Source organism: Lasiodiplodia theobromae (assembly GCF_012971845.1).
Source record: "Lasiodiplodia theobromae strain AM2As chromosome Unknown scaffold_66, whole genome shotgun sequence".
In the NCBI taxonomy this organism is placed as follows: domain Eukaryota; kingdom Fungi; phylum Ascomycota; class Dothideomycetes; order Botryosphaeriales; family Botryosphaeriaceae; genus Lasiodiplodia; species Lasiodiplodia theobromae.
In genome coordinates this window covers 53802-80045 of record NW_023336548.1, presented here as the reverse complement: position 1 = coordinate 80045, position 26244 = coordinate 53802, and the positions used below count along the sequence as shown (strand labels likewise).

At 55.5% G+C, this 26244-nt stretch overlaps 7 protein-coding genes across 7 annotated transcripts; all 7 read right to left on the bottom strand.

The window, feature by feature from the left end:
- Window positions 1-1729: 1729 nt before the first annotated feature.
- Window positions 1730-4463, bottom strand: LTHEOB_12542 (the record flags this gene model as incomplete). Its single annotated transcript, XM_035509421.1, has 2 exons — window positions 1730-4318; window positions 4440-4463. 2 exons carry the CDS (start codon window positions 4461-4463, stop codon window positions 1730-1732), a joined length of 2613 nt encoding a protein of 870 aa, XP_035364506.1.
- A 3068-nt stretch (window positions 4464-7531) lies between these two features.
- Window positions 7532-10639, bottom strand: LTHEOB_12541 (C6 zinc finger domain containing protein; the record flags this gene model as incomplete). The annotated part of the gene is made up of 1 exon (XM_035509420.1): window positions 7532-10639. The coding sequence occupies one exon, from the start codon at window positions 10637-10639 to the stop codon at window positions 7532-7534; it is 3108 nt and encodes a 1035-aa protein (XP_035364505.1).
- Window positions 10640-11776: 1137 nt separating this feature from the next.
- On the bottom strand, window positions 11777-12972 carry LTHEOB_12540 (uncharacterized protein; the record flags this gene model as incomplete). The annotated part of the gene is made up of 2 exons (XM_035509419.1): window positions 11777-12747; window positions 12801-12972. The coding sequence occupies 2 exons, from the start codon at window positions 12970-12972 to the stop codon at window positions 11777-11779; spliced, it is 1143 nt and encodes a 380-aa protein (XP_035364504.1).
- A 1136-nt stretch (window positions 12973-14108) lies between these two features.
- Window positions 14109-15117, bottom strand: LTHEOB_12539 (Phosphoglycerate mutase family protein; the record flags this gene model as incomplete). Its single annotated transcript, XM_035509417.1, has 2 exons — window positions 14109-15009; window positions 15062-15117. The coding sequence occupies 2 exons, from the start codon at window positions 15115-15117 to the stop codon at window positions 14109-14111; spliced, it is 957 nt and encodes a 318-aa protein (XP_035364503.1).
- Window positions 15118-18676: 3559 nt separating this feature from the next.
- LTHEOB_12538 (Integral membrane protein) lies at window positions 18677-20542 on the bottom strand (the record flags this gene model as incomplete). Its single annotated transcript, XM_035509416.1, has 8 exons — window positions 18677-18740; window positions 18794-19507; window positions 19628-19700; window positions 19752-19925; window positions 19990-20068; window positions 20122-20229; window positions 20293-20378; window positions 20434-20542. 8 exons carry the CDS (start codon window positions 20540-20542, stop codon window positions 18677-18679), a joined length of 1407 nt encoding a protein of 468 aa, XP_035364502.1.
- Window positions 20543-22802: 2260 nt separating this feature from the next.
- Window positions 22803-23694, bottom strand: LTHEOB_12537 (Glycoside hydrolase family 61; the record flags this gene model as incomplete). The annotated part of the gene is made up of 3 exons (XM_035509415.1): window positions 22803-23062; window positions 23165-23404; window positions 23490-23694. The coding sequence occupies 3 exons, from the start codon at window positions 23692-23694 to the stop codon at window positions 22803-22805; spliced, it is 705 nt and encodes a 234-aa protein (XP_035364501.1).
- An 882-nt stretch (window positions 23695-24576) lies between these two features.
- On the bottom strand, window positions 24577-25907 carry LTHEOB_12536 (Endo-beta-mannosidase; the record flags this gene model as incomplete). The annotated part of the gene is made up of 5 exons (XM_035509414.1): window positions 24577-24875; window positions 24931-25012; window positions 25063-25188; window positions 25242-25576; window positions 25631-25907. The coding sequence occupies 5 exons, from the start codon at window positions 25905-25907 to the stop codon at window positions 24577-24579; spliced, it is 1119 nt and encodes a 372-aa protein (XP_035364500.1).
- Window positions 25908-26244: the final 337 nt, after the last annotated feature.

The window sequence follows — 26244 nt, the reverse complement described above, 5'->3', positions numbered from 1 at the left end:
AGATGCACCTCCACTTTGCCCCATCGCGCGCGTAATCCCGCGTCCGAACTTTCCTCGACTATAAACCGCCGCCCATCACTAATCAGCACCACCCTTGCGCCATCCATGCGCATTGCCAGCACGAGAAGGAAAATAAAGAAAAATGATCGCCGCGCTGAAAAAAGAGCTCGCTCCACCTCTCATCGGCTAATTCATCGAATCAAGCACGTTCACTGGCCTTCCGAGGAGCCCCCCGGCTAAGCGAAGTATTGCGCAAGGGAGGAGGAACCGCATAGCGCGCGTGTGTCTCAGAAAATCACCATGTTATCATCCGCACTTATCGCCAAACTATACACACAAAAATAAGTCCTTGTCTCAAGAAGCAATCTATTGTGGATCCCCCACTCCACCAAAAGAGACCTCCACACACCTCCCTTTGGAAACCCGGGGCAAAGGGTCAATAGTCAGATCCCTCGTTCCAAATTCCCCCGTTTAGTACTCATCACCGCCGCGAACAACCGGTCAGAGATTTTCCCGTGCTCCCTTTATCGCGATCAATTGAATCACATGCCTATATACCCTTGTCTTTTCTTTTCTTCACCTCGGTACGTACCCACCTCGCCTTAGTCGTGTCTCCACCAAATAGCTTGTATTGCAATTACTGTACAAGCCACCCGGATCCTCGTACTCGGCTCCGGCAAAGCGAATCCCCCTATCCGAAAAGCGAGCGAGTACGACGTACATCCACAGTCAACATGAACTCCCAGACATGCATCAGAAGGGAGATAACTCCGTTGACAGACGAAACCAACTCAGCCCACAGCCCCAGCCTTATCTCCTCGTCCGTTCGCCTCGTCTCAGGTTCGTTACACGCAACACCAACCTCAGCCCTCTACGCTGAGAGCGTGCGAGTCGCTGCTGCGGAGCCGTTCGGTACTCCCATGAACTGGGTCCCATGTACTCCACTGTTTGTAAGAAATGACGTGCACCTCGCGGCTGCGCCACACGGCCCGGTCGGGCCCATCATCCCTCGCGCCTATTGTAACGACCAAGGGCGATTGGATGGCGATAGATTAAGAAAACCCTCGGGAGGAGCAACGCACAAAGCGCCAGCACGCTACCGCACCACGACCAATTCCCTTATACACGTCTCACTATACTTTCCCGGGTCAATGATAAATGGAAAGAATATCACGAGGATCTTATAATGCGCAACTAGGCATACATAAGCGAGAAACATCGAGGCAGGTGACGCACGCCACACGTCAATGAGGCAATGAGGGGAAAGGGGATGAGGGAGCAACGAGCTGTGATGACCCGCCCTCAGTTACTTGCGGAATGTATCGTCTCTCGGTACCCTGCGAAGGAACGGAAGATCAAAATCCGTACAACTCATTTAGACACATGCTTCAACACCCCGGCACGTAGGGAGCCATCGTCGTACTGACATCTATTGATATTGGTTTTTCGCAACCCGATGTGCGCCCAACGACGATGAAGGTAGAAATATGGTTAACTAAGAAAATCTATGAGACAAGCCGACGGTGATAAGGCTCCAAGAGGAAATCATGGCGCTTGGCCACGTAAGGAAATACTGCAATGAGGATGCAACAAAAGAAACGAGCTCCAACAACCAACAACCATCATATCATCCTCCCCTTGAAAATAGAAAGAAAGAGAGTTCTATGCACAAGAAGTGTACATCCTTACCAGGCTAACCAGCCCTGCTTCTTTCGCACCCTTGTCCTCCTCACTTCCCCTTTTTCCAAAATGCCAACCGGCTCGGACTCCTGAGGATATGATGCTCTTCTCCTCCGCTCAGCATAGCCTCATCGACAGCCTTGCCGCTATCCCTTCGCCAAAAGACCAGCCTAGTCGAATTCTTCGCCGCGTGTCCCTCAGCGTCCTTATCCTCGCCTACCTTTCCCTTGACCGGCAAAGTCGATGACCTCTGTATGCCCGTAGTAGGGCCGCCGGACGATGTCTCCCGCCCCTGAGGTCCCACACCACGACCAGATGCGTCCGCAGAGGCAGAAGCGGGATAAGAGTTAGAAACGAAGGCCACGCTCTTCCTCCTGCCCAGCGTCTTATTGTTGTTGTTACCATTGTTGCTGTGCTCGTCTCCCCCTCTCATCTCCATCGCGCTCTGACTCCTCTTTTCCCTCACCACACCCCGTTGGTGCTGCTGAAGCTGGTGCTGGGCCGGCCTTCCGACGCCGCCACCAACCATCACCCTTGCCCCTCGTCCCTGCGAGGGACCTGGCCACGGGACGGAAGATGGTGCTGATGCTGAAACAGGAGACATGACGGTCCCATACTCACGCTTTCCACGAGCCTTGTTCGTAGCAGCATAAGCGCTTGCAGTTGTCTTAGTCGCACTCGTGCTCCGCTGCCCAGTAGACGTCGTAGTGACAGTAGTTGAGGAGCTCTTCTGCCTGGGAGCCATGGACGGCCTCTTCTTGGAGAAGCGATCAGGCGCAGGCAACGGCGAGATTTCCGGCAGCGGTTCCAACGCCATAGCAGCCATCCCCGACGCTTTGCCAGGGAAAGAATGATGATGGGGTGACTGTTCGCCGTGGAGCTGACCGTCCTCGGAAGAGTAGAAGAGGTGCTGCGGGATCCGTGCTTCGAAGGAGGACGAACGACGGAGGGGAGGAAGCGTGGGTGACGAGCTGGTTCTCATGCTGACAAGGGGGTTGGTGGAGTTTTTGGTGGGGCCGAAACCTGGGTGCATAGGGATGGTGTCGGAAGAGTCGACAGGGGACAGGGTGATACTCGGAGACGGAACGGTGGTGGGCGAAAGCGGGGAGGATGAAGACGGGGCTTGTTGGAGGGTGATGATTTCGTCTGAGCTGTGCAGGCTGGGGATGTGCAATAGCGCTGGCAATTGCGGCGGGCCGCGTCGTGCTGGTGCTGCTGGTGACGATGCCCTCTTGCTTACGTCGGCGACGCGGACACTTTGCCTGTGGCTTGTCTTCATCTCTGGCGTTCTGTTCGTCCTCTTTCTCTCACCATCCGACGCGAACCCTCTTTCGTCTCCACTCGGCACATCCGTAGTGAGACTGTTTCTTCCGAGCCCAGGAACATGCAAGTGAAGAGGATGATGTGACGAAAACTTCTCCATCTCATCCCTTTGGCTCCAGTCCGGACGCCTCCCAAACACATGCTCGCCAGACTTACCCAGCTCACCGTTCGCCTGTGTACCGTCGCTTCCCTCCACGCACCCGGTACTCCTGCTCTTCTGCAATATTTTTCCTCCGTTCCCTCTCATCACATCTAGCTCCGACGTGCTGGTCGGCCTCGCCCTCCTGGCACTTGCACTCTTGCGCACAGATTTCTGCTGTCGCTCCGGAGCCATTGCCTGTGTGTTCGTCCCGCGCTGCGTAGACACGTACACACGCCACAGTTGGTCCGCATCTGCCCCGACGAGAGGCATAGAGCGCCTCGTGCTCCTGCGGCTTCCATGCGCCTCCTTGGTGCGCATCTTCTCAAGCTCAAGCTCCAGAGTCGCGAGGCGCATCGACGAAGACTTGCGCAAGTCAGTTCCCGGGGCGCGGACGCGCTTCTCGTTGGCGCGGGCGGACGAGGAGCGCTTGACATTTCCATTGCCCGTGACGGGCGACGACGACTTCAGCGCCAGCAACGGGTCATTGTTGCCAGCCGAGTTGACAGCACCGCTGCCTGCTAGGGCATTCAGGCGCCTCGCGAGCTCCCCGGCCGCGACGGGCGCGTTGAGACCTTTACTCGCGTGCAGCGCAAGCGATCGCCTCGTTGCCCTCCGGGCCTCCTGCCGCAGTGCTTCCAGCGTCACCAGGTCTTCATTTGACCGAGGCGCCGTGGCGTAAGGCAGCGATTCGGCCACCGCACGCGACGAAGCCAACAATGCCGTATTTCCGTTGTTAAGCGCTGCATGGGAAGACTTTTTCGAGAGGCTTGCGGCGGTTCCCGTGTTGGGACTAGCGGGCGAATGTGCCGACGCGGTGGCAGATTTTGTGCGTGGGTTCAACAACGGCTGATTAGCTCCATTTCTGCTCTGCTGCTGTTGGCCAGAGGAAGCAGCATGACGTGCGGCAGTCACTGACGATGACGACGCTTGTCTCGAGATTGCGGAAGGTCGTGCAGGAGGCGCCGCTGCATCTGATCCTGGTTCCAGGGAAGCGAGGTAGCGCTCCAGGCGTCGGGTCAACTCGGCTGGATCGACAGGTAGGTTCGGTGCGCTCGGCTGCGGCGCAGGCCTGAAGGCATAATTATTGAAAGAGAAAGGGTTGCTGGCCGGCTTGACGGTGGATGCCCGCTTGTTCCCATCGGCGGAAAATTTATTGGGGATGGCAGAGAAGCGCTGCATTGCGTGTTCACAGTCAGCACATGCCGATGAAAGAACGGCCCGGAGAAATGCAGGCATAGTGCAAAGCGGGGAAACGTGATGGCATCGAAGGTACGTAGAGCAGGTATTTACGAACCTTTGGAAATGCTGCAGCGGTCATGATTGTCTGGTCCGGCCGGTTTGTTTTGTCTGACGTTACGTTCGTGAATGGATAGCGAATGCAGGAGGGGCAACAGCCAGGCCGCAGAAACAAGCGAATGTGGGAGACGAGACTACAGAAACATTGTATTTCCTATGGGTATAGAAGAGGGCGACGGGCGGTATTTTTACTCGCCGGCTGCAGCATCGGTGTGAATGGTGCGAGCAGGGGCGCAGTGGCTACGCCAGATGCGCGCCTGGGACGAAGCAGAGGCCTGGTGGCAGCGGGCCATAGTAGGCAAAGCGCGACTGGATTGGGGAAGTCCAAGGTCATGCGAGCGCAAGGAGCTCAAACAATAATGAACCTAGAGTTGGGTCTTGCCGGATCGGGCTACGGCGGGCTCAGGTGGTGTGGTGGATTTGGGCAAATGTGCCAGATCGCAGCACATCTGCCGCGGCGCGCTGCTGTGTGACTGCCGCCGGCCCTGTTGGCCGAGCGGGACTCGTTGCCAACCAGTCTTCTGCAAGCGGTCCACAGGCTGGTGCAAGCCGAAGGCAGATGGGACCAGCATCAGTCGATCGCGATGGGGGCGAATTGGGGAATCGCCAAGGAGCCCATGGAATGCGCAGGCGGGTGGCCGGTGGAGGAAGCTGGATGCGGAGTGCGCGAAACTGGGGTGCGCGGGCCAGACTGCTAGCGCGGCTGTCATTTGCTGCAGCCCTAAGCGATCCAACCCCTCCATGCCAGCAGCTGCCGCTAACGACTTCTGCTTCTCTCTACGCCTATAATACAGCGCAGTATCACTGCACCTCAGAATCGGCGGTAAGTTGGCGCCCACGTCGCTGCGTTTCGTTTCTTGACGTGATGTGTTATTTGCGTGGCGAGGAGGACGGAGACTATTGCTGCGCTACTTTCAGGGTCCGCGCTCGCACTACCCATGTACTAGGGCGCCTACTAAAAAGACCGAAAAACGCGGGGAGTCCCCGTCTGGTTCCTGTTGGCCGTCAGTCGCTCGTCAATTTCAACTACCTACATCTTGGCTTCATCAACACCACTACAGCCGCATTTCTCCCGATACCTAAAACTTGTCCCCGTGTTCAACTCTCAAACTCCAATTCATCCCTCAAGCCTCATCGGCCTTATTCTAAGCCTCATGGGTCCATGTGCTGCCGCCGCCACCGACTCTTCACAGAGCCGCGGCATTTTCCACAGCGCCATTGGCTAGATTCATCTCCGCCATCAAGCCCTTCTACGCCATCAACAAAATTATATCCGGCCCACCTCAGCTGCCAGCTTCGCATCTCAGCCCTTGGCACATCTGGCCCTGCCAAATTTCCGGCACTCGAGGCTACAGTAGCCGTGTGCTATAAACGTGTCCTTTCATAGAGAATCAACCATGACCGGATCTGGACCTCTATAGCCACGGCGGTTGCCGTCGGCTTTTGCTCGTCGGAAAAATTCGTAGTATTGCGCGGCCCTCCATCGGGTCAATTTCTTGGTTCAAGCTGAACTTTGCAGCTTCTTCGTCCGCTATCCTTCTTCGTCCGCCGTCTCACGAATATAAGTTTTCGGCTAGTTCGGGGATTTTCAGATGTTGTCGATTACCGAGAACGTTTGATCGGCAAATCGTCTTGCGGCTGTGACGGGAATGGCCGGCCGGGTACCTGACCCCGTTGAGGATCCAGAGCTTCTGCTAACCCGAAATATCTCAGCGTGACTCTCGTCGAGGGTCGAGATTCAATCGTGATGGGCTCTAGCGGCTTGATCCTCCAAGCCTGCAGGAACTCGGCGTACGAACAATGACTCGTCTCAGCCTACAGTTTTTACCCTTCGCGGGTAGTTGAGGCAAAAAGATCGCTGATGGACAACCACCTAAGGAGCCCCTTGAGTATCCCGCATGACCACATCTACCGTCAGCCACTATCGTACATGGCGTTTCTTAGTCTTATCAGCCTGTGCCACAGTAAGATATACACAACCCATCGCCAAGACCACCTTTCTCAGCATTCTAAACCCGCCCTTTTCGCCGCCCTATCAAGCCTCCCCGTCAAATTCGTTCTGCGCTCCACGGTCCCTTATAGACCAGAGACTCTTGGGAAGAATAAGATACGCGATCTCATTCAAAGGTCTCACAATTCAAAGGCGCGGGAGTGAAATTTCTACTCTCTTGACGCAATCAGGGTCATCGAGCTTCACATGTTAAAACCAGCTGCTGCCTAATCACCCAACTTCCTTATTTGTATCACAATAACTACGTCACAATAGCTATTAACAATGGGAGGGTGACCACAATACTCCTCTAGATTACTCCCCATCAAAATCGCTTCCATGAAGCTGCCGTCTCTTCTCCTTTACAATACCAGGCCACGAAACACATTACCGCTACGCAAATTTGTTAGCATCAGCGATGTTTTAGTGCTACCAACGCAGTTCCATCACCGCAGAAGCCAGCCTCACATATCGAGCTATCGTCTGGACGTATATGTAGAATTTTAAATTCCACATTCTCGTCCAGACGATAGCTTCAACTACCCATGACATGAGCAAAAAACAAAGCTAGAGCGTCGTCCGGGGTCCGTGTCTTTCGATAGAAAGTCCAGATGCCGCCTTACTCTCGGAACCTAACGACACCACGACTGAAGCACAGGCTCACACATGTCCAGCAAGTCAATCCAGCTGGATGGGGCTGACGCCAATCATTCCAAACCGCAGTGGTCCAGCTATTCAACATTGCCTCTCCTCAACACCATCGCAACCGCATGTCATTGTTATTGTCCTGTCAAATATCGAGTACGCCTTCTGTTTTCACTTCAACAGCACGCCGGCAGTAAGTGTCTTGATCAAAACTTAACTTTTGTCTATGTAAATGCAACTAATCATAGCTGATTATCAGATCATCCAGAAGCTTCCTTAGCCAGACATACTGTCTGTTTTCCAGTCCAAAGATGCTTTGTTCCGAATCATGACGCCGATTCTCCATGTCAATTGAACCTTCAACGCCTCGTCCCAAAGCTACTTTCCGACCAGCAGCACCTCTTGATGCAGAGCAATACCATCCAATACTGCAGCACTTCTGCATCGAAGCCCCGCTACTGGCCTGGCATCAACTCCGCCTCGACGTTCTTCATCAGCAGGCCTTCCTGCAGCAAGAACCCCGCATCCGCTCTGCACTCCATGACGCCCTTCTCGGTGCTCAACTTCCGCTCAAGCAGCTCCTGCAAATCGCGGTCGCAGTCCTCCCACTCCACCTTGCAGTCGTCACACAAGAAGAGACCGCAGCCCTCCTGACCCTGATCCGCACCCGCCGCCGCGATAAGCCCCAACTCATCCTCCTCGTCATCCTCGTCCTCATCCCTCCCCTGCGCCCTGCAGCACCGCCAAACCGCCGCACCCGGACAAACCGCACACCAGCGATCCATCATCTCTCCTCCTCCGCCGTGGTGATGGTGGTTCCCACCGCCGCCGCCGCTGATGCCATTCTCCATCAACCGCTGCATCATAGCCGCCGCCCGCTCATCGCGCTCGACGGGGCCCCAATGCGCCGGCAACAAGCTCTCCATCTCGTGTTCCTCGCAGCTCAGCACGTCGACGCGCGCCATGACGCACGCGCGACACATGCGGGCCGGCGCGGCGCCGAAGGTCGCGTGGCCGTCCATGATCTCGGTGTAGCCGCGGCCGTCGTTCCAGTGGATGACGGCCGGCTTCTTCCAGCTGAAGCCCAGCAGCGCGAAGCTGGGGGGCTGCTGGCAGAAGCGGCAACCGCCAGCGTCGCCACCAGGAGAAGAAGAAGAGTTGATGTCGAACACGACCGGGTGCGGCAGCGCGGTGACGATCTCGCGCACGTAGCCGGTGTGCCCGTCGGCATCCTTCATTACCTGCGGCCTGTCCGGGCCAGGTGGAGGGAGCACGTGGTATGAGGCCGGGATGTCGCGGTCGGCCGGGGGCGTGTAGTCCTTTGCGTTGTCCGGGTTGTATTTCAGGGTCGACGACGGGTTCATGTGGGTGAAGCGGTCTTTCTTGCGGTTCTGGCGCGCCTGAAGTCTTTCTCGTTCCTTCTCCTGCTGGATGCGGCGGGCTGCGTCGGAGACGGTGCGGGCGCCGCTGCGGAAGCTGGTTATGCCGTCGCCGCTCATGGTTACGCCGCGGCGACTTCGGGGGAGGGTGGATGAAGAAGAGGAGGAAGTATGGGCGGCCCTGTGGGAAGAAGGGGTGGCAGACTTCGCGAGGCCGGCAACGCCGCTATCACGCGGGTTCTTTTTCTTGGATGGTGGTAAGGCAGCGGCGCCTCGCGCGGCGCTGGAGCTTGATATGCGCGTCAGGCCGCCGATGGAGCTGGTCGATGAAGTGCGGATTGGGAGGCTGAAAGAGTCGGGCGTGCGCGCTGCCATGCCACCAACACTGCCGCCCGGAGGACGCACCGGGCCACCCTCTGCAGAGTTCGAGCTCGCCGGAGCATCCTCACGACCAGCGGTTTTCGATGCGGCCTTCTGCTTCCCGGCGTTGGTGGGGATCAGCTTCTCGAACGTGCATTCGATGCCGGCCTTCTCGCACGCGCGGCAGGGTGGCTGGTCTTGCTTGCTCTTCAGTGAGCACGACTTCTTGACCTGGCGGCACGCCGTGCATGCAACAAAGGGACGGTACGGCGTGTACGTCTCGCCCGGCGGCGGCGTGTAGGTGACGCGCTTGGGTAGGCAATCTATATCCGGACTGGCGACACACGTCAGGTCGCCCTCCTGACACTGCTGGCATGCGGCCGCGTGGTCCGAGTCTGGGTCGTTATAGGAGCATTCCTTGTCGCCCTCGGCACACTCCTCGCAGGGCATCTTCTTCGTTGGCGGCACGATAAACTCGCACGCGATGAATTCCTCGCCCGAGTGGTTTTCAAGACAATTCTGGCATGGCCAGCTCCCACCCGACTCGCGAAGGGAGCACTTCTTCCCCTCTCTCCTGCACTCGACGCAGCCGCGAGCTGCCGGGTGGTTGCGCAGGTCATCCTCGATGCCGGCCGGGTCCGGGATGGGTGGGAGGAGGTCCTCGTCGGAGCAAGATGAACCGTAATGGACGTAGCGCTTACGCGGACGAAGTTGTCGACTCGGCCCATCTGTCCCCTCGTCGTCGCCGTTCTCAGCCCCGACCCAATTCTGCGCGATGTACTCATCCGACACGTAGTTGTACGGTTCGAACGGCCAATTGTCCTCGCCCCCTAACCTGCTCGCCACCTCCTTCCCAGCATCCGAGTTCAAGCTCACCGTGAGCATGCATGACGCGCCGATGAAGCGGGCGTACGCCAACGAGTACGTCTTTGGTTTTTTCTGCCGCCGCTGTCCATTTTCACCGGGCTTATTATCCTGCTCTTGAAGCGCCTGGCCCGACCTACGCTTCCTGCTACTGCTGCTCTCAGCTCCATCCGCCTTTTTTGGCCTTCGCCCTTCTTTCGCGCTGGGATCGTAGTCGCCAGATTTATCCCAGTCCAAGTGTGTCGTGGCCACAGCTCTGTCTCGCTCCCGGAACTCGTACTTGTCGTAACCGCTACCGTGCGCTTCTGGTGTCACGCTACGGCTTTCTGATAGGAATTCATGTCCGCGTCCACGCTGCTCATGCACAGAGCTGACTGATTCCTCGTTGTCTTCAACAGAACCGTAATAATCATGCGGAGACTGTGATCCGGGGACCTGTGTTCCGAGGCGGGGATCCAGCACTGGGTTTCCGTAAGGGTAGGGCGGGAAGTCATAGTCGCTGCCAGCTCCGTGGTCAACGCCGTCGCTGCTGTGCTGGGAACTCGATGGGGATCTCTGACTTGACTCGCCGAGTGCAGGTGAGGTGGCGGGTGGGTTCATCACGCCTGCTTGGCTGAAGGGAGGCGTTTCGGGGATGCTCTCTGGCGTTTTCGGGTTGCTGCTTTGCATCCCGCCGTCGCCGAAGAGGGAGTTGTCTTGGAAGATGTTAATTTGGCTTTGGTCTCCCTCAGTACTACCTTGGACGTCATTTTTGTCTTCATCGTCGTCAGATTTCCAACTGGAGTCGAAGGTGAACTGAGGCTGGAAGGATGGAAGCGGCATCTCAGCCTCGCGAGTGTCAGTCATGTCGATATCAGATTGCGTCTCATTGATGTTGCATTCCGCGGTGAATTGGGTCTCGAAGTCGGGAGGCATCGACTGCATCTGGCTGCTGGAGGACGATGAGGGACAATCAGCCATGGTGGCGAGGTCGGCGTTGCGGTAATGCTACCACAGAGACTACTTCTGAGTAAGGCGGTAGAGCGGTGTTGTTAGGATGAAGGTACCAGGGGATCGAAGTTGGGGTGGATGTTTGTGTGGAGAAGGATCACGAACGGCGAGTGAACTTATATGGATAATGGACCCTGATGGCCGGCGGATTAGGAAGGCGATTCCACGATGCAAGTCCTTTTCGGTTAAGTGCCACTTCCACAGAAGCAATCTTACAGATTAAAATGGAAGCGATGATATAAGTTGAGGTAAGATGCAATGATCTTCGCGTAGGTAGCTGAAGCTACCATCCGGACGCAGATGTACATTTATTAATCCGACAGACAAAAAAAGAGAGCAGTCTCCATAATTTGCTTCATATGGTTTATCAGTTGCAGGACTACGCAATTTCGGGGAGCCCATAGATGCACATTACCCAAAGAATAAATGACAGTGTTTTGAGAAATATCGGGACGACCGCAGAAACTCAGTGGGGTACAGGGGGTATTGTAGCCGACGGCTAGAGAGAATTTATTTTTCGCTCATACCATGGGTAGTTGAGGCTATCATCTGGATGTAAATGTGGAATTGATAGTTGTACATTTACTGAGGCATACTTATGCTATATTCTAGGACTACGTTCTTTAATTAATTTCTTGAGATAGTCTCAATGGGTTCTCGAGGCAATATGCGTCGTCCTGTCTTACCAAGAGTGTCAAGTTCCAGTGACATGATATCTGGGTTTACATCCAGATGAAGTTTAAGGTCTAATTTATCACAGCATATTCCAACCCAAGGCGGCTTTGCACAATGGATAAGGTTCAGGCCATCTACAAAATATTCTACCGTGCCAAGCCGAGGCAACACGAATTAAGACAACCTTTTCATCACGAAACAGAGTGGTTGAAAAAAAAAAACTGCATTTACGTTTCCCATACTAAATTCTCATTAGACTCCAGGGGCACACCGAATCAAAGTGTCTGTTCATACGCCAGAGGGAATTGGCTACCTTATAGCGCGTCCTAGCATTGATCGCAGCTCCCAAAAAGAAAATAATTAGTGATGGCGTAGAGCTCCAGGCTGCCTACCAGCCCACATTACGCTTTCCCTTCTTCCTCTTCCCCCCCCTCAAAGACCCACAACCTCCACCACTCCAACCACCAACCCCGCAACCGCCACCACAAGCCCTCCACAACCTCCCTCCCTCCCCACACTCACTCCCGCCCCCGTCGCAGCCGCCGCCGTAGAACTCGCCGCCGCACCATCTCCACCACCAGCACCAGCACCCCCTCCCCCACTCGCCGACGCCCCAGCACTCGCCCCCGTCGCGGTCGCAGTCGCGGTCGCGGTCGCAGCGCTCAGCGACCGATCCAAACTCTCCACCACACTCCCCCAAGCGCTAACATTGCTCGTCACGGCCCCTCCGACGCCGGCCGAGCCGCTCTCGGGCCGCGGCGACGCGTACGTCACGGTCGTGGTGCGGACGGGGAAGGCGGAGGTCCAAGTGCTAACACCAGTTGAAGCGGAGGTGAAGGTGAGGGTGCCGGTGGAGGTGTCGGAGAAGGTGATGGTTTGGGTGACGGTTGTGAGGAGGGAGAGGGCGGGGTAGATGTCGTCTTCGTCGTCGGTTGGTGATGATGATGGTAATGGACGTTCGGGGAGAGGAGGGGGCGCGAAGGAGGTATATGTAGTGGTGGTGGGGTGAGGGGAAGGTGGGAAGGTGGCGAGGGCGGCGGAGAGGACGGAGAGGGCGTTGGGGGTGGAGGAGGTGGCTGCTGCTGTTGCTGCTGCTGTGGTGGTTGAGGTGATTGTGATGGTGGTGGTGGAGGTGGAGGAGGAGGAGGAGGAGGAGGCCGCGGCTGATGGGGGTGGTGGTGCTAGGACCGCAGAGGAGGGAGGAGAGGTGGGTTGGGTTGCTACAGCGATGGTGGTGGTGGTGAAGGTCTGCAGGGCGGCGGAGAGGACCGATGCTGTGTTTTGCGTCTCTGTGACGGTTGACTCCGTGGTAATCGTGACGAAACTCGTCGACACCTCAGGCTCAGGTGAAGATAATGTAGCAGCGATGGTGAAAGTGACCGCTGTCGTCAATCCCAGGACGTCTGAATGAGGGTCAGCTTCACGTCCAAACCCATTAATAGATCTCCGTACTCACCAGATGTGCCCTCTGAATATAAAGAAGCGGGCAGCGTGCTGAGTACGGACTCTAGACTTTCGACAACCTGCGACAAGCTCGTGGTGTCCAAGCTGAAGGGATGAATCGTGACAGTTGCGCCAACATCTTCCGTCGGTATGGCTTCGAAACCCAAGAGAACGGGATCAGTCATGAGATTTGGTCCCCATAACGGATGAGTAGAATGGAATTAACCATACCGTTATTTGCTTCCCGCTTCAACGCCCATGGCCACGCTGCCGTCGGGACAAACACAGCAAACAGGGACGCCAGCCCCCACGCTTGAATCACGCTGACCATGATGATGGTAAACTGGGAGATGGGTCATGGAATGATTCTGAGCTCAGTTTAGACGGCAGCTCATGGGTGTAGCCGATTTGACAGTGAAAACCAAAGACGAAGAGAGAGCGTCATCATCGTGGAAAAGGCAATTAACAAAAGGAAGCGGAGAGGTGGCAAATCAAGGCAGAGCCGATCGGGAACCTGCAGAAGATTTGTGATGGTTGTTTGTTACGCGAAAGTAAAATCGTGATGGCCATGGTGGTGGTGCGGAAGGTAGTCGGCGAGGATGATTGGGGAGGCCGATCACAGGGGCTCGATTACAACGCTTGCTGGCTGTAGTGATCATAGTTAGCCTCCAGTGAAGGGCTATTGCAACGGTTTGTGTGAAATGGAAAGCCTGCCGATTGTGCTCAGTTGCTAGGCAAAGATACTCTTCTTCACTACAAAGGAACGGCAGGATGGCGTCCACGTCGCAGCCATCACATCACACACACACGGAGTTCAAATGGCAAGATTGTGCTTGGGATTCATCATACTTTGAGTATCATTGTATTCATCTAAGACCTACGTCATCTGTTGCATCGCATCATCACTCATGAACCAAAGACAAGTACTCGGCAAATGACAAATCCGAGACAGCTGAACATTAAGCTGCATCTCTGACGGGCGGCGAGATTAAGGAGATAGTCGTCCGAAACGTCGAAGCATCCAGTGCTATATCGACTTGAAGAGTTCCTATTGAAGACTAATTAGCTTCGGCTCGCAATTAGGTTGCAGAATTTTCAATGCGAGTTGTGTGTTCGAGATCAGACAGCAGTTGGCAATATCGTTTGTCCTCATTCTGGGTTCAGAACAGGTCTGTTGTGTGAATAGTTCTCATCATTCGAACGAAGGGGGGTAGTGGTGGTGGTGCAAAAAAGGGAAGATGGTTACTCACATTCTGAAAGGGTCGGATGTACAACCACCATTACGTGGCTGTACATCCGTCGGAATCCTGCAGAGTTAATATCAGTCGACCCTGCGCCTTTTGAAAAAGGTGTCGATCGACTTCTGCTTTTGGTCATGCTTGGAACTGCCCACTCCGCCGCCAGTGCGTTTAAGGCCAATCAAGTGTTCCTTGCCATTGATGGTGACAACTTGTGTCGTCCATCCGTGCAGGACATGGCTGGAGCTGCTCGAGGGAAGCTTCTCCACAGCCCTGGCAGGGGCTGGTACAGGAGCGACGGCAACATTGGCGAGGCTGGAGGCACCAGCTGTGGTGCCTCGAGCTGCCAAGTGTTTGCTCGGCGAGGATGCGGTACCAGTGTGACCTGACGCCTTGTCCAACGCTCGTGCGACCGGCGCACCTCTTCTAGCCATGCTCAGCTCAAGGTATCCTGTGTTGGAGAAGCCGCCAATGCGCTCCAGCGACACAGGTTTGCCAGGAACCAAGATTTCTGGCCGGATGGTGACGCTGTCCGGTGGGAGGCGGCGCAAGATGCGTCGCCAAAGAACCGACAGGATGATGCCATGTGAGACGATGGCCACGACACATCGCTCCCCCGCTGCAGCCGAGCGCCATAAGGCAGCCAGGTGCTCATCCAGAAACAAGTCGACGCGCCTCGCCATCGACTCCTTTGACTCGACATCAATGAAGCCGGGCGGTCGCGGCTTGTCGGAAGAAGGACCCTCCAACCAGCTCTTGCCTTCGAAGGACCCGAAATCCTGTTCTTGGATGGCTGACACGCTAGTTATCCTCAGAGCGGGCGACGACTGGGCGTCGAGGATGGCGTGGGCGGTCTTGCGGGCTCGCTGCAGGGGAGAGGCGAAGATGTGCGTGAAATGGACGTCGGTGCCCCTGAGGTAGCGGGCCAGGCGCTGGGCTTGCTGGAAGCCATGGTTGGTCAGTTCCGAGTCTTTGCTGCCTGCGCTGCGAGGGTCAGCGTCGATGTCGACGGCGGCGCGCGACAGTGTGTCGTTACTAGACTTGTGCAAGGTTGTCCACAGTCTCGCCGTGGCGGATGAGAAAGAGCCTCATCGTGCCTTGGGCGAGAGTGTGGTGAGGAGGAGGAATGAAGAGAGCGTTGGGAAATTTTTGTACCAGCGAATTTATTTAGCGCATGCGCTAAGCGATGAGCTCGGGCCTCTTCCTCCGACCCCGCCGACTTCCCACCACTCTTGTTCCCAACTTCATGGCTTCACGCTGTTCATTGTGTTGTGTGATTGATCGAACAAGACTCTGCGTCGTGGCTACTGGATCGCGGTTAGCACATTCCTGGATCTTACAGCGCTGCCACTTCGTCACAACCACCTTGTCCTGAGGTGTATCAAGATTCCAGGTGTTTCGCATCTCAGCCACGGTACAATGACGCTTGAGTAAAGTGCTTTCGATCTGGACTGTCAGCTAGTCTTAATTAGCTTCTAGAATCAACTAACGGACCTCAACCGCGCCTTTCGTTGAACTTCAAGAAAATACCCACCAAGACCCCTAACAGTATGACACCCAGCGCCAAAGCTATCTCAAGTCGAGCCAAACCTCCTGCACTCACCGTCTCGAAGATAATCGCGACCATCTTGTCCGTCATCCTCGTCCTCATCCTTGTCGCCTACGCTTTTCTCAGCATGGCCTCTATCTCTAATTTCTTCGTCTTGATCGTCATGCCTATGGGTGTTGGCGCTTTGTGCGCTGCTATAATACGCTGGTTTCAGCGAACTCTTGGTAATGATTTTTTCTAGCAAGTTTCCCACGGTTGAAATTTGCACAGGTCCAGGCGTGAAGGAGGCATGTACGGCGACAGAACACGGAAGCACAAGATAATCAGCGAATGGTGTGGCACCGATTATGCGCCAAGCGGGCCGGTAACTCAATATAGGAGCGGACTGGAGAAGGGAGAGGAAGATGGAATCGGGAAACAGTGGACTGCACAAAGACTTGTGCGTACAGAGCATTCTCCCCTAATTACTTGAATACTTGGGGTTTACGTTGGGTGTTGCTGCACATAAGCTTGACCGCTCTCTTCGCTGACTACGAAAACAGAAGAGGAAAGCCACCTCGAGGGAGTGCATTCAGCCGCATGCTGATCTGCAGGATCAACGTCTGGCTCGACCCGGCCAGCCACGTAACCCATGTCCACCAACCCAAAAGCGAAATTTTCATTATTCAACTGTATTCCGAACCGATTTATTGCCTTTTCTCCTCCGCTTTCATCTATTCTATATTCGCGCCGCACCCAGGACGACGGAACCAATAATCTCTCACCAATTAGACCAGACCAACCTGCACCGCTCAATACATTCCACACCGCCAAAGACAAGGCCAGTGCGAAAACAGGCCATCAAGTGCACCCTTCCAACACCGCATCCCGTATCCTGAAACTTCCAACTCCCCCTTCCCCGCCCTACGCGCCGGGACAGCACATGCCCACCGGCGCTCAGGGCAGTACATCCTCCCTCCCCTCCTCGTCGATCACCATCCTCACCACAACACGCACCATGCACCCAACAACCCCCATCGGAGAGTCCGAAGCAAACACCACCACCCAAGCCACCTTCGTCCGCGTACGCATTTAGAAACATTATATCGCTCCCTCGCCCCCCCCCGAAACTCACCGCCGCCCGCCCCGAAGCATCCCCGACCCACGGATGTGCGCGCATCACAGCCACGCCGTTGCTGTTGGCTGTTATGCACCTGACCGGGATGATGAGCTGCATTGCCCGCGATCGGCACGCGGACCGGAGCCATGGCATTGCGGACGGGATCGACGGGAAGGTCTCACATCCCCTGAACAGTGTGCTGGGCCTGGTCGGCCGAGAGAGCGCTGCCATTTCCGATCAAACCCGCCCATCCCGACTGAGGAGGGGCAAGAAATGGTGTTGTGCAGTGATAAGTGGAGGTGGGTTTGTCGAGCGAGTGTTGCACATGCATATGCATACAGGTATCTGCAATGTGATGCCGATCTGCGATGTCTTCGAAGTCTGGTTTCGGGTGCGTGATGATATCTTTTGTACACCCACGCTGGCGGTGCTTTGTCTGCGGCTCCTCCAACCCAGTGGCATCACTATGACAGCCCAAGCCGATAATAAGCACTGCGAAATAGCCAGAGCCATGGATGAGTACCCAGGTGCATACGTCATTTACCAAACTGTCTGCACCTGCTTGCTCGAGAGGTTTGAGCAGAGCGAGGGTAAATCGAGTGAATGTATGGATGATAGCAATGCAAAGCCCGTTCATTAGCCAACTACGACCTACCAGTGCAGACCCCTACATGCAATACGCCCCAGACTCTACTTTTCTACCACCGCCAGCGAACACCACAAAATAGCAAACGGGTATCTCAAAAGCGCCAGATACACCAAAAGGAAAAATGCAAAACAACACCATTATCCTCCCCCTCTACACTTGTCTAGAAAATTCAGAAGAAGCCTCCAGAACAAGCACGCCCCCCATCTAGCACCTCTCATACACACGCAGACGATGCCTACCGAAAAAGGAAAAAGGAACCGACGAATCAAGGAGAGCTCCACCGACCTATAACACCCACCTTTTAAACCTCCCTCCCAGAACTTATTCGCAACAAATATTCCCTATTCCTAGACTCCGCGCCAGAATGGGTCCGATGACGACAACCTCGAGATCCACGGCATCCTATAATCGTCTCTTGAAACGCGCGACCTTTATGCAGGGTCCGAACGGCTCCTTCGATGCACGCAGAAGCCCTCGCTCCCTCGGACGCAGAATGATTCGTCGTAGCCTGAGACCAAGAAAGAGGCGCAAGAGGATCGAAAGAGCCAAGGCCGTGCACAAGCCGCAAGATGTTCTCTCACGACTCAAATTCCCGCCACAACGATTCGGCGTCCTCCCTGCTCACTGGTGGCAAAACCTCGTAATCCTCGTCTCTTTCTCCTTCTCCTCGCAAGGAGTACCTGGTCCATGACCAGCACCTTCCCGGCGGATCACGCGGCGAGGCGAGGCGGCAATGTGTATAGTAGAGAGGAGAACAGGCCACCCGGTGGATCACGACAGGTGCCTACTTCTTCAGCTGCGATTTCTCGGACATCCTTTATTGCGTGGCTTGCGCATTAATATGCTTCCAGCCAAGTCCGGATTGGATTTGCGCCTTGTGAGTGGGCCCCACCGTGCGCACGCTGCGCTGAATCAGGATCCAGGGCGGCTTTTCGCCCACGACTCGCGGGCGAAAAATCATGCACACCCGGATGCAATAAATCCGGAGCGCAAGTAATTCCGAGCGGGAACGGAAAGTCGGTTGCCATACTTGCGTGCGTACGGTGAGATAGCGGTTCGACGAAGATTGATAGGGGAATTGCGTTCGAATGTCGACGTCGTAAAAATCGTGAGCAATAGGCCACCTCCTTTCCCCCGGCTTCCGATCCTTCTTTTTTGTTTCCCTTTCTCTTGCTGATCACCCCACCCGCCCCATACTCATCTCCCGCCGCCGCGGATTGAGATAGCCTTACTCTTCTCAGCCAAACCCCAAAAATCAACTGCCCAGTGTAGACCCGAAATCGTTCCAGAGGAGAAGAAAAACCCCGAACTCCGATGCAATGCTTCTTTCCCGTTTGCGCGACATTAGATGGTTTCAGGATCGGTCGTACTCGTAGATGATAGGATCTTGCGACTGGCTGAACGGTAGATGGAACTTCCTGTAGAAAAGAAACAAAACAGAGAAACACGTCAACACTATCGTTCCGGATACCGTGGTTGTTGCGGGCTGTCGTGCCTTGAACCTGATGGGCGGTGCATGCCTGTGAAGAACTGCGGAGATGCCGGTGGTTGCTCCTCCTCGCTGCTGTGCTCGCTATTGTACCACGCGGTGCTGGCTTGCTGCTCGACTTGCGGCTGTCTCGTCGTGCTAGGTTCTCTCGTTCTCGGCGGCGTATCGTCCACGTCGGGGAGGACGCCCATGTGCTCGATCGACGGCAAATCGGTGGTTGTTGTCTCGCGGCTCGCAGGCACTCCATAGCTCGTCTCCCAAGTGTGCCATTTGCTGGCTTCCGGGTCGTGCAACGCAGTCATGGCGGTCATCGGCGGCGGGGGCAGCGGCTGCTGCAGCTCATAGCCATCAATATCCCACTGTGGCAGTGGCGCGGTGGCATTGATGTTGAAAGGCTCCGGCTCCTCCCTGTTGAGTTGAGAATCCGTCACAGTGTGCACCGACATTTTTCGCATCCGATTCGAAACCTTTGAGAAAATTGAGAAGCTGTTTGAATGAGAGTGATCGGTGCGGGCGCCTGAAGAGTACGCGGCGGCCCTGCTGATGAAATAGCGCGAAAAGACCGTCAGCGAGCCACCGACCGTGTAAAGCGTGATTTCAATCGAGTTGAACATGATATAAATGCTTTCGGTCCATGTAAGGTCATTGACAGCTTGAGCCTCGCGGTTGAGCCAGATACCGTAGCATCCGGCAGCCCTGTTCTCCGAAGTCAGCACTGCTTCGGTCTTCATGTGGACTAATACCCACGTTGCTGCAGTTCCCAACAAGGTAGCTCCAAAAACTGCGCGCAAAACTATCCGCTCATGCCTAAGCAACCTTGTGCGCTGCAGGATTGCGATCGGTATCCAGGTGAGAATGCAGTCGATGCCAATTCCGATTCCGGCCCACGCTGGTCATCATTAGTCAAATAGCTGGAAAATAGCAAGTTTTGTGGACGTACAGAATCGCGCGGCGTCGATATTCGCACACCATGTAGACTCAACGTTGTAATCGAAATTGCTCATGAAAGGCTCGCACTGAAACGTCCATACTAGCGCTTCAGCAATTCCCAAGCCCATGATGACAACGCAGAGAAGGTGGACAAGTCGGCGGAACGTCCGAAAAGTGTGCGGCACTTGAAGAAACCTTGTCAGCTGCGACTGTAGGTTAGGCGCACTCAAGTCGGCTCGGATACTCACGGATCTCGAGAAGACTGTAACACACGGAGACCTTGACCATGGATACAACGATGTAATAGGACATCCACCCAAGGCTCCACTATACCATCTTGTTAGCGCGAGGCGGAACACTAACGGCGTAGATTCACTTACGTTCCAGAAAGGAATCGCGTATTCGGGCGGAACATTCTGCACATGCAACCCACTGCCGTAGTGGTTCGTCAAGACTTGCGATGTCCATAGCGGAAACACGAGGAGAACCTGGCAGCGCAAATTAGACGACTGGAGTCGCGCAGAGATGGCGACACTAGGAAGGCGACTCACCGTGGCGATGATTGTTTGCCATTCAACCTTGCGAAAGCGTTTGAACCTCTTCCGCTGCACAATGATGCGAGTGATCATTACACAAACTTTCCAGGCGGCAGTCAGCACACGGCATATTCGGCGGGCGAAGTGGCTACTTACGCGAGATGGCGTTGGCGACGCAGACAGTCGCCAACTCCATGCGCTGGCGCCATCGTATCACCGGCATGTCGGGGTCATACTTTTTGTTGTAAGAGGAGTCGTCGCTCATGATGTAGGATGCGACAGTGGACCATCAGACCATCGATCGCCGCCGAAGAGAGGCCTAGGGGAGGAGTAGCGAGGAAGCAAGAGCCATTTGAGGACCTGAGGGGAGCCGAGGGACGGCGAAAGAAAATAGAAAGAAACGTCCAAACAAGCATCTCACAGCCCCTCGCAAATACCCTGGTCATGGTCGTGAAGAGGCCGACTAACGGGTTGGGGAAGGTGCGTCTTTGGGCTCGAGCGTCGTATCGGCAATGCATTGCGCGTGCTGATAGCCGATCATTGGCCAATGCCCGAGGTGAGGATGGAGAGCTGATAAGCTTGTCCCCAGGAAGAGGCACTGCGGACGGATGCGGACGGTGATCAGGGTCCCTGGCGGTGCATATCCCCAACGGCATCTCTGCGTCGGGCGGGTTGAGGGCTTGGGAGGGCACTCGAAGCCGGCGGAGATAGGCACGCCATCCAGGTGGCGGAGGCGTCAGAGCGCTCGGCACGGAGCGCGAATCACAGTCGTCGTCCGGGCCGCCCAGCTTCTGGCCCTGCCATGGCAGCAGCAGTGACGTGCCCAGAGGAGGGCCTTACGGCGGGCCACGTGAGGCACCGCGGGCGGGCCGGCAACGGCAGTGTCAGGCTGCAGGACGATAGGGAGGCCGCCGAGATTGGGCAGGAGCAGGCCCATGAGTTGCGAGGCGACGTCTCAAACGGCCGGCCCGGAGCGCTGAGTCGTGCGGTGACGTTGCTGCTGTCTCGCCGAGAGGCTCAAGATATGCAGCCTCCCGGCGATGGGCGATGCGGGTCCATGCCGAGCAACTCGTGGCCTTCCGTTTTCGTGTGGAATGCATGGGTCGGGGGCGGAGATGCAGGTGCGGAAGACCGTGCCAGATGCGGAGTGGTGCCGGGCGGAGTGGGGCGGCTGTCAGCGGGCTGCAGCTACAAGGCAGGAAGGTTGCTTCGCATCGCGTGGCCAGACTGCCGTCAGCCCTGTGGTGGTGAGCGGTGTTGAGACTGTCTGGCGTAAGTGCCGGCATCGATGGTGGGTTGTTGGCGTGACGGCACAGGGAGAAGCCCGGCCCCCACGCCGTTCCCTGCCAAAGGCCCGGCTGCCGCCGCAATCGGCCTTCCGAGTCCCCACCAGCCACGCGCAATCTTCCATCGACCTTCTCTCCTTGTCCACTCCGGAAGCGATTGCCATGGAAATCCGGATGATCGCCGTCGGGATGCGGTCACATGTCACGCAAGGAGAAGCGCGGTCAATTTTATTGGCAGCAAAATTGTCCATGTGCATCGCCGACTGTGCAATTACTCAGCCCTGAACATCCTTCATCTTAATTTTCACTTCCACAGCACTCTATCAACCTTCATTCCGCCTCTTGCGCCCTTTGCCTGCGCTTCTCTTTTTTCCTCGTCAGGGCTTTCCCATGGCTGCATATCCAGAAGGCACAGAATCTACACGTCCCGAGCGCCCGTATGCAGAGATTCCAATTTGCGATTCTTTCTAATTTCCCAGTGCTCCTCAGCTCCAGGGTTGCGCATTCCTATAAAGTACTGAAAAAGGTAGCGAACACGGGGGGCGACCACCCCATGATGGAATCGCCTTTACCGAGACCATATTGGATTGACCCTCTAAGGGGCACGCGACCAGCAGAGACTATGGGCATTCAGAGGTGAGACTAAGCCGAAACAAGCCTTCTATTCTGGGCAATTACTATACGCGACTCTTCGTACTTCAACACACCTGATGGTTCATCACGTACTATTTGAATCACGCGGATAGTTGAAAGCGACATCTTGACATGCTACATTGTTCTTGAAGCTAGCATACACACTAGATCATTTGCTTCAACTACCCAAAGGACGTGTCTATATCTTCCCAAATAGGTACCACCCTTTACGACCCTGTCATCCCTAAGTGTGGGTATACCCACGACTAAAAATAGCTTTATTGCGTGACGAGCTGAGCAGACGATAGCACCTACTACGCAGTGGCCACTACAACTCCTTATTTCTCTGCACCCAATTACCTACGCGGGATTTCGAAAAGGGTCTACCGCACGTACTTTATTGATTCTGAATTCATGCCTTCAGCGCCAAGTCTCTTCAATTTAGGCTATCGCCTTTCAACATCACGAGCAGTTTCTCATATCACATACTCATGCATTCACGTGCCATCTCTCTTCATTCACATCCCAACTATCCCGCTATTTCGCTTATCCAAAAATAAGTATTTACACAGAACCACGCAAAACCTCTCATCACATCATCTCCATTTAGTTACCGCTCCAGACAGCCGGGCCAGGGGCCTCGTACGTCAGCGGGGTCTGGTAGATGTTGATGAGGATACCAGCATCGTCGGCGCTGTAGGCGCCAGGGAACTTGACGGTCGGGGACGGGGTGGCGCTGCCGCCGCCGGTGACGGTGACCTGGTAGCAGCTCATGTAGAACTGAGCACCGCCCTCGCTACCTGCGCTGTGCAGGGCCAGCGCCTCGGCGCGGACGAGGTAGTCGCCCGACGGGAGAGACTTGGGGACTATTTATGACTGAGTCAGCACGGTATGTCCTTTTCTCTTCCCCTTTATTTCTCTTGTCTCGTGGTTGTTCTCTGTGTCTATGAAAAGAAGTCATGGCTTACCGGTGAAGGCGCGCTTGCCGCAGTTGGCGTTGAGGATCTCGGTACCCCAGCTAGCCTCAGTGCCGTTGTAGGTGTCCTGAGCGACCTTGAACCAGTCGCCAGAGCCATCGGCAGTGGCGGCGTCGTCGACCTTGGACATGTAGATCATGACTGGGCCGAAGTGGTTGCCACCGATGGCCTCGTTGTCGCAGCTGCGGTCGTTGGGCTGCTGGTGCATCTCAACCGTCAGTGAACCGCCGGCTGTGGGTTACGTTTTCGTTAGCAATCATTCGGGCCTCTAAAGAGAAGGGACATGAGGATATGCTGTTGGAGGGGCTTTACTAACCGGCAACGGAGCAAGTGGTCGAGGCAGCGCTGGGGCTGGCGTTGCAGCGGATGTCGTTGGAGGTGACATCGGTGACGGGGCTGTTGCTCTGAGGAAGGCGGATGCAAGTTCCCTCCTTGTCCTCAGTACCAACCCAGAGCTCCTGCCAGGTGGCGTGGGCAGAGACGACCGAAGCCGTGGCAAGAATAGCGAAGAGACCCTTCATGATGGCGGTGGTGACAAGGCCTGAAGTTTGTTTGGGATTATTGACAAAAACGGTAAAAAGAGCGAACGGGAGGGTTGTAGGGTTGTTTCGACCAGCGAAGGACTGAAGAAGGTAAAGATGCACAGCGACTGATGGGCAGTGAAGAGAAACGGATCCTTGACGGCGGCTCAAGGCTCTTATAGAGGGATTGTCAACGCAGGCCTGATCGCAAGACTCTCAAACACCGCCATGCATTCTGCGGCCGGCATCCCGAGGGATCATCGTCCATCGATCCCGTTGGACGGGATGAAGGGGTGGCACTTTTCGCCGTCTTTCATCTGGGAAAGCGGCTCGAGACTGCCAGTCAGCGTTGGTTGTTTCCGCTTTTCACTGCTTCAGGCTTTAACCGAGCCAGGTAAGACATGTGTCCCTCGATCGGCGGCCCCTTTGGGCGCTTCGAGATGCGAGAGTGCATGATGTTGGCATGGGAGGTGCTTAAAGTCGAAACGGCTTGGCGGTGGAACGGTGGTCAGAGCGACGTTTTGAGCCCCGACCGGCCAATGAGGTCGACAGACGCGCAGCCGAGCCTCACGACCGCCTCGAAACAGATCCGCTTTGATGTTTCTCCACAGGTCCGCCCCCCTGTTAATTTGAGGCGGCACGACGGCCCTGTATTTCGGGGTGCCGCCGCCGAGTCTCCCACTGCCGCCCCAATAGTAGCGGCTCCGCCCAATCAGAGCGCACATGGATAAACGCGACTAACTCAGCCTTCGGAAAGTTGTTTACAATGCCGTCGTGTTCGAGGATGAATCACAAGATATATACGTCATATTCGATATTTTTGTACAAACAAAGTATAGACAAGAATCCAAGAACACACGCCGGATACGCTGCTTATCCACTTCAGTTGTTGATCTTGGCAACGTGGTTGGTGACCAGGCAGGTCCAGTCAGACGTGTTCGTGAAGATGGTGTTGCCATCGTTGTTAGTCTGGCCCCAGCTGAGCGTCGTGCCGAAATCCCAGAAGTTGTCGGCAGCAATTCCGGTAGTGTTGAGGGCTGTGTCCTGCCACTTGCCCTCAACAGTACACTTGTCGCTTTGCACACCGTATTCCTCAAAGACACAAGGCTTTCCAGCATCAACACATGCCTTGCCGTGAGCAACCACCCATTCGGAGCCGAACGGGTCGTTGCTTTGGCCCCCTGGAAAAGCGGTCAGGGTGGAGCAATAACTGGGATCCTCAAAAGGGGAACTTACAGGAATCGGGGTACAGATGGAAAGTACCATAGTCAAGAGTCTCAATCTCGAGGTTCTTGTTCCAGTCGACACCCTCACCTTGCTGTTTCTTCGTTAGCCTTTTACCCGTGCGTGACCAGGGAAGAATCCTACCGTGTAAGGGTAGCTGCCGTCACCACCTGAGACTCCGAATCCTTCATCGCCAAGGGTAACCAGGTGGTTGGGATCAAGGCTCTTGATGTAAGCGCTGGTTTCCTTTGCCCAGTCATAGATGACGCTCTGAAAAGCGTTAGTCTTATGATTTCATGAAGGATCAAGGCGGGGATATTTACCGTGTTGCAGCCGTTGCAGCGGGGCTCGTTGGCCAGCTCCCAAGAAAACACGGCCGACGAGTTAGAGTAGCGAGAGACGACAGCCTTGATGTACTTCTTGTACTGAGCCTGAATATCGGCGTTGGCGTACCAGTCCGGGTTCGCCGAACCGCCAAAGCGCTTCATATAGGCAGCCATGCCTCCATAGTCCGTCCAGTTGTTGACGAAGTTGATCACGAGCTTGATGCCGCGCTGCTCGGCAGACTTGACGACGTAGTCAAGACGTTGAAGGCCGTCGGTACCAGTGTTGATGACCGGGTCCTGACCATCGACAAACGACTGAAACCAGACAGTACCTTTTGATTTGATTAGCACAATCGTCTGTAAATGCTTCTTCAGAGATAGCTTACCGTCAGTGGGAACGGTGTTCACATCGTTGAAGCCCCAGATGCGAAGAATCTTGAGGCCTGACTCCTTCAGGCGATCGAGAGCCGTGTCAATGTCATCATTGCCAGTGGTGAAAGCGAGCCAGTACGCATTCGTGCCGGCGTAGTACTGGGTCACGCCGTCAATGTTGAACTTCAAGCCATCGACTTTGGCAAAAGTGGAGTTGGATTGCCTCCTCAGCGGGCTGGCAGCAGCGAGAGAAGTGGCAGCCGCCACACCAAGAACGGTCGAAAACTTCATTCTGTAGGAATTGCAAAAGAAAGAAGTGTGGGCGAGTGAATGAATCCGCTGTATGCAGCCTTGGAGAATTTATAAGGGACGAGTGCGTGAAGCTGGCAAATGCCCAGAAAAGAACGAGGAAAATCGGGCTGCGACCGGCGCTGTGGGCTTCACGGGCTTCCTGGGTCCGTTTCTTCCAGAAGGTAGTGCGGGACTTGTATAGTGCGAGGAGCAAACGGGTTGGTGGATCTTCGGACGGACCTCGTGTGCGGCAGCACGGGACAGAAACGCCGCTAAAACACGTCTCAACCGGGGGAGGATATTAAGTGTCAAAGGCCCACAACGAAACGCTACGCAC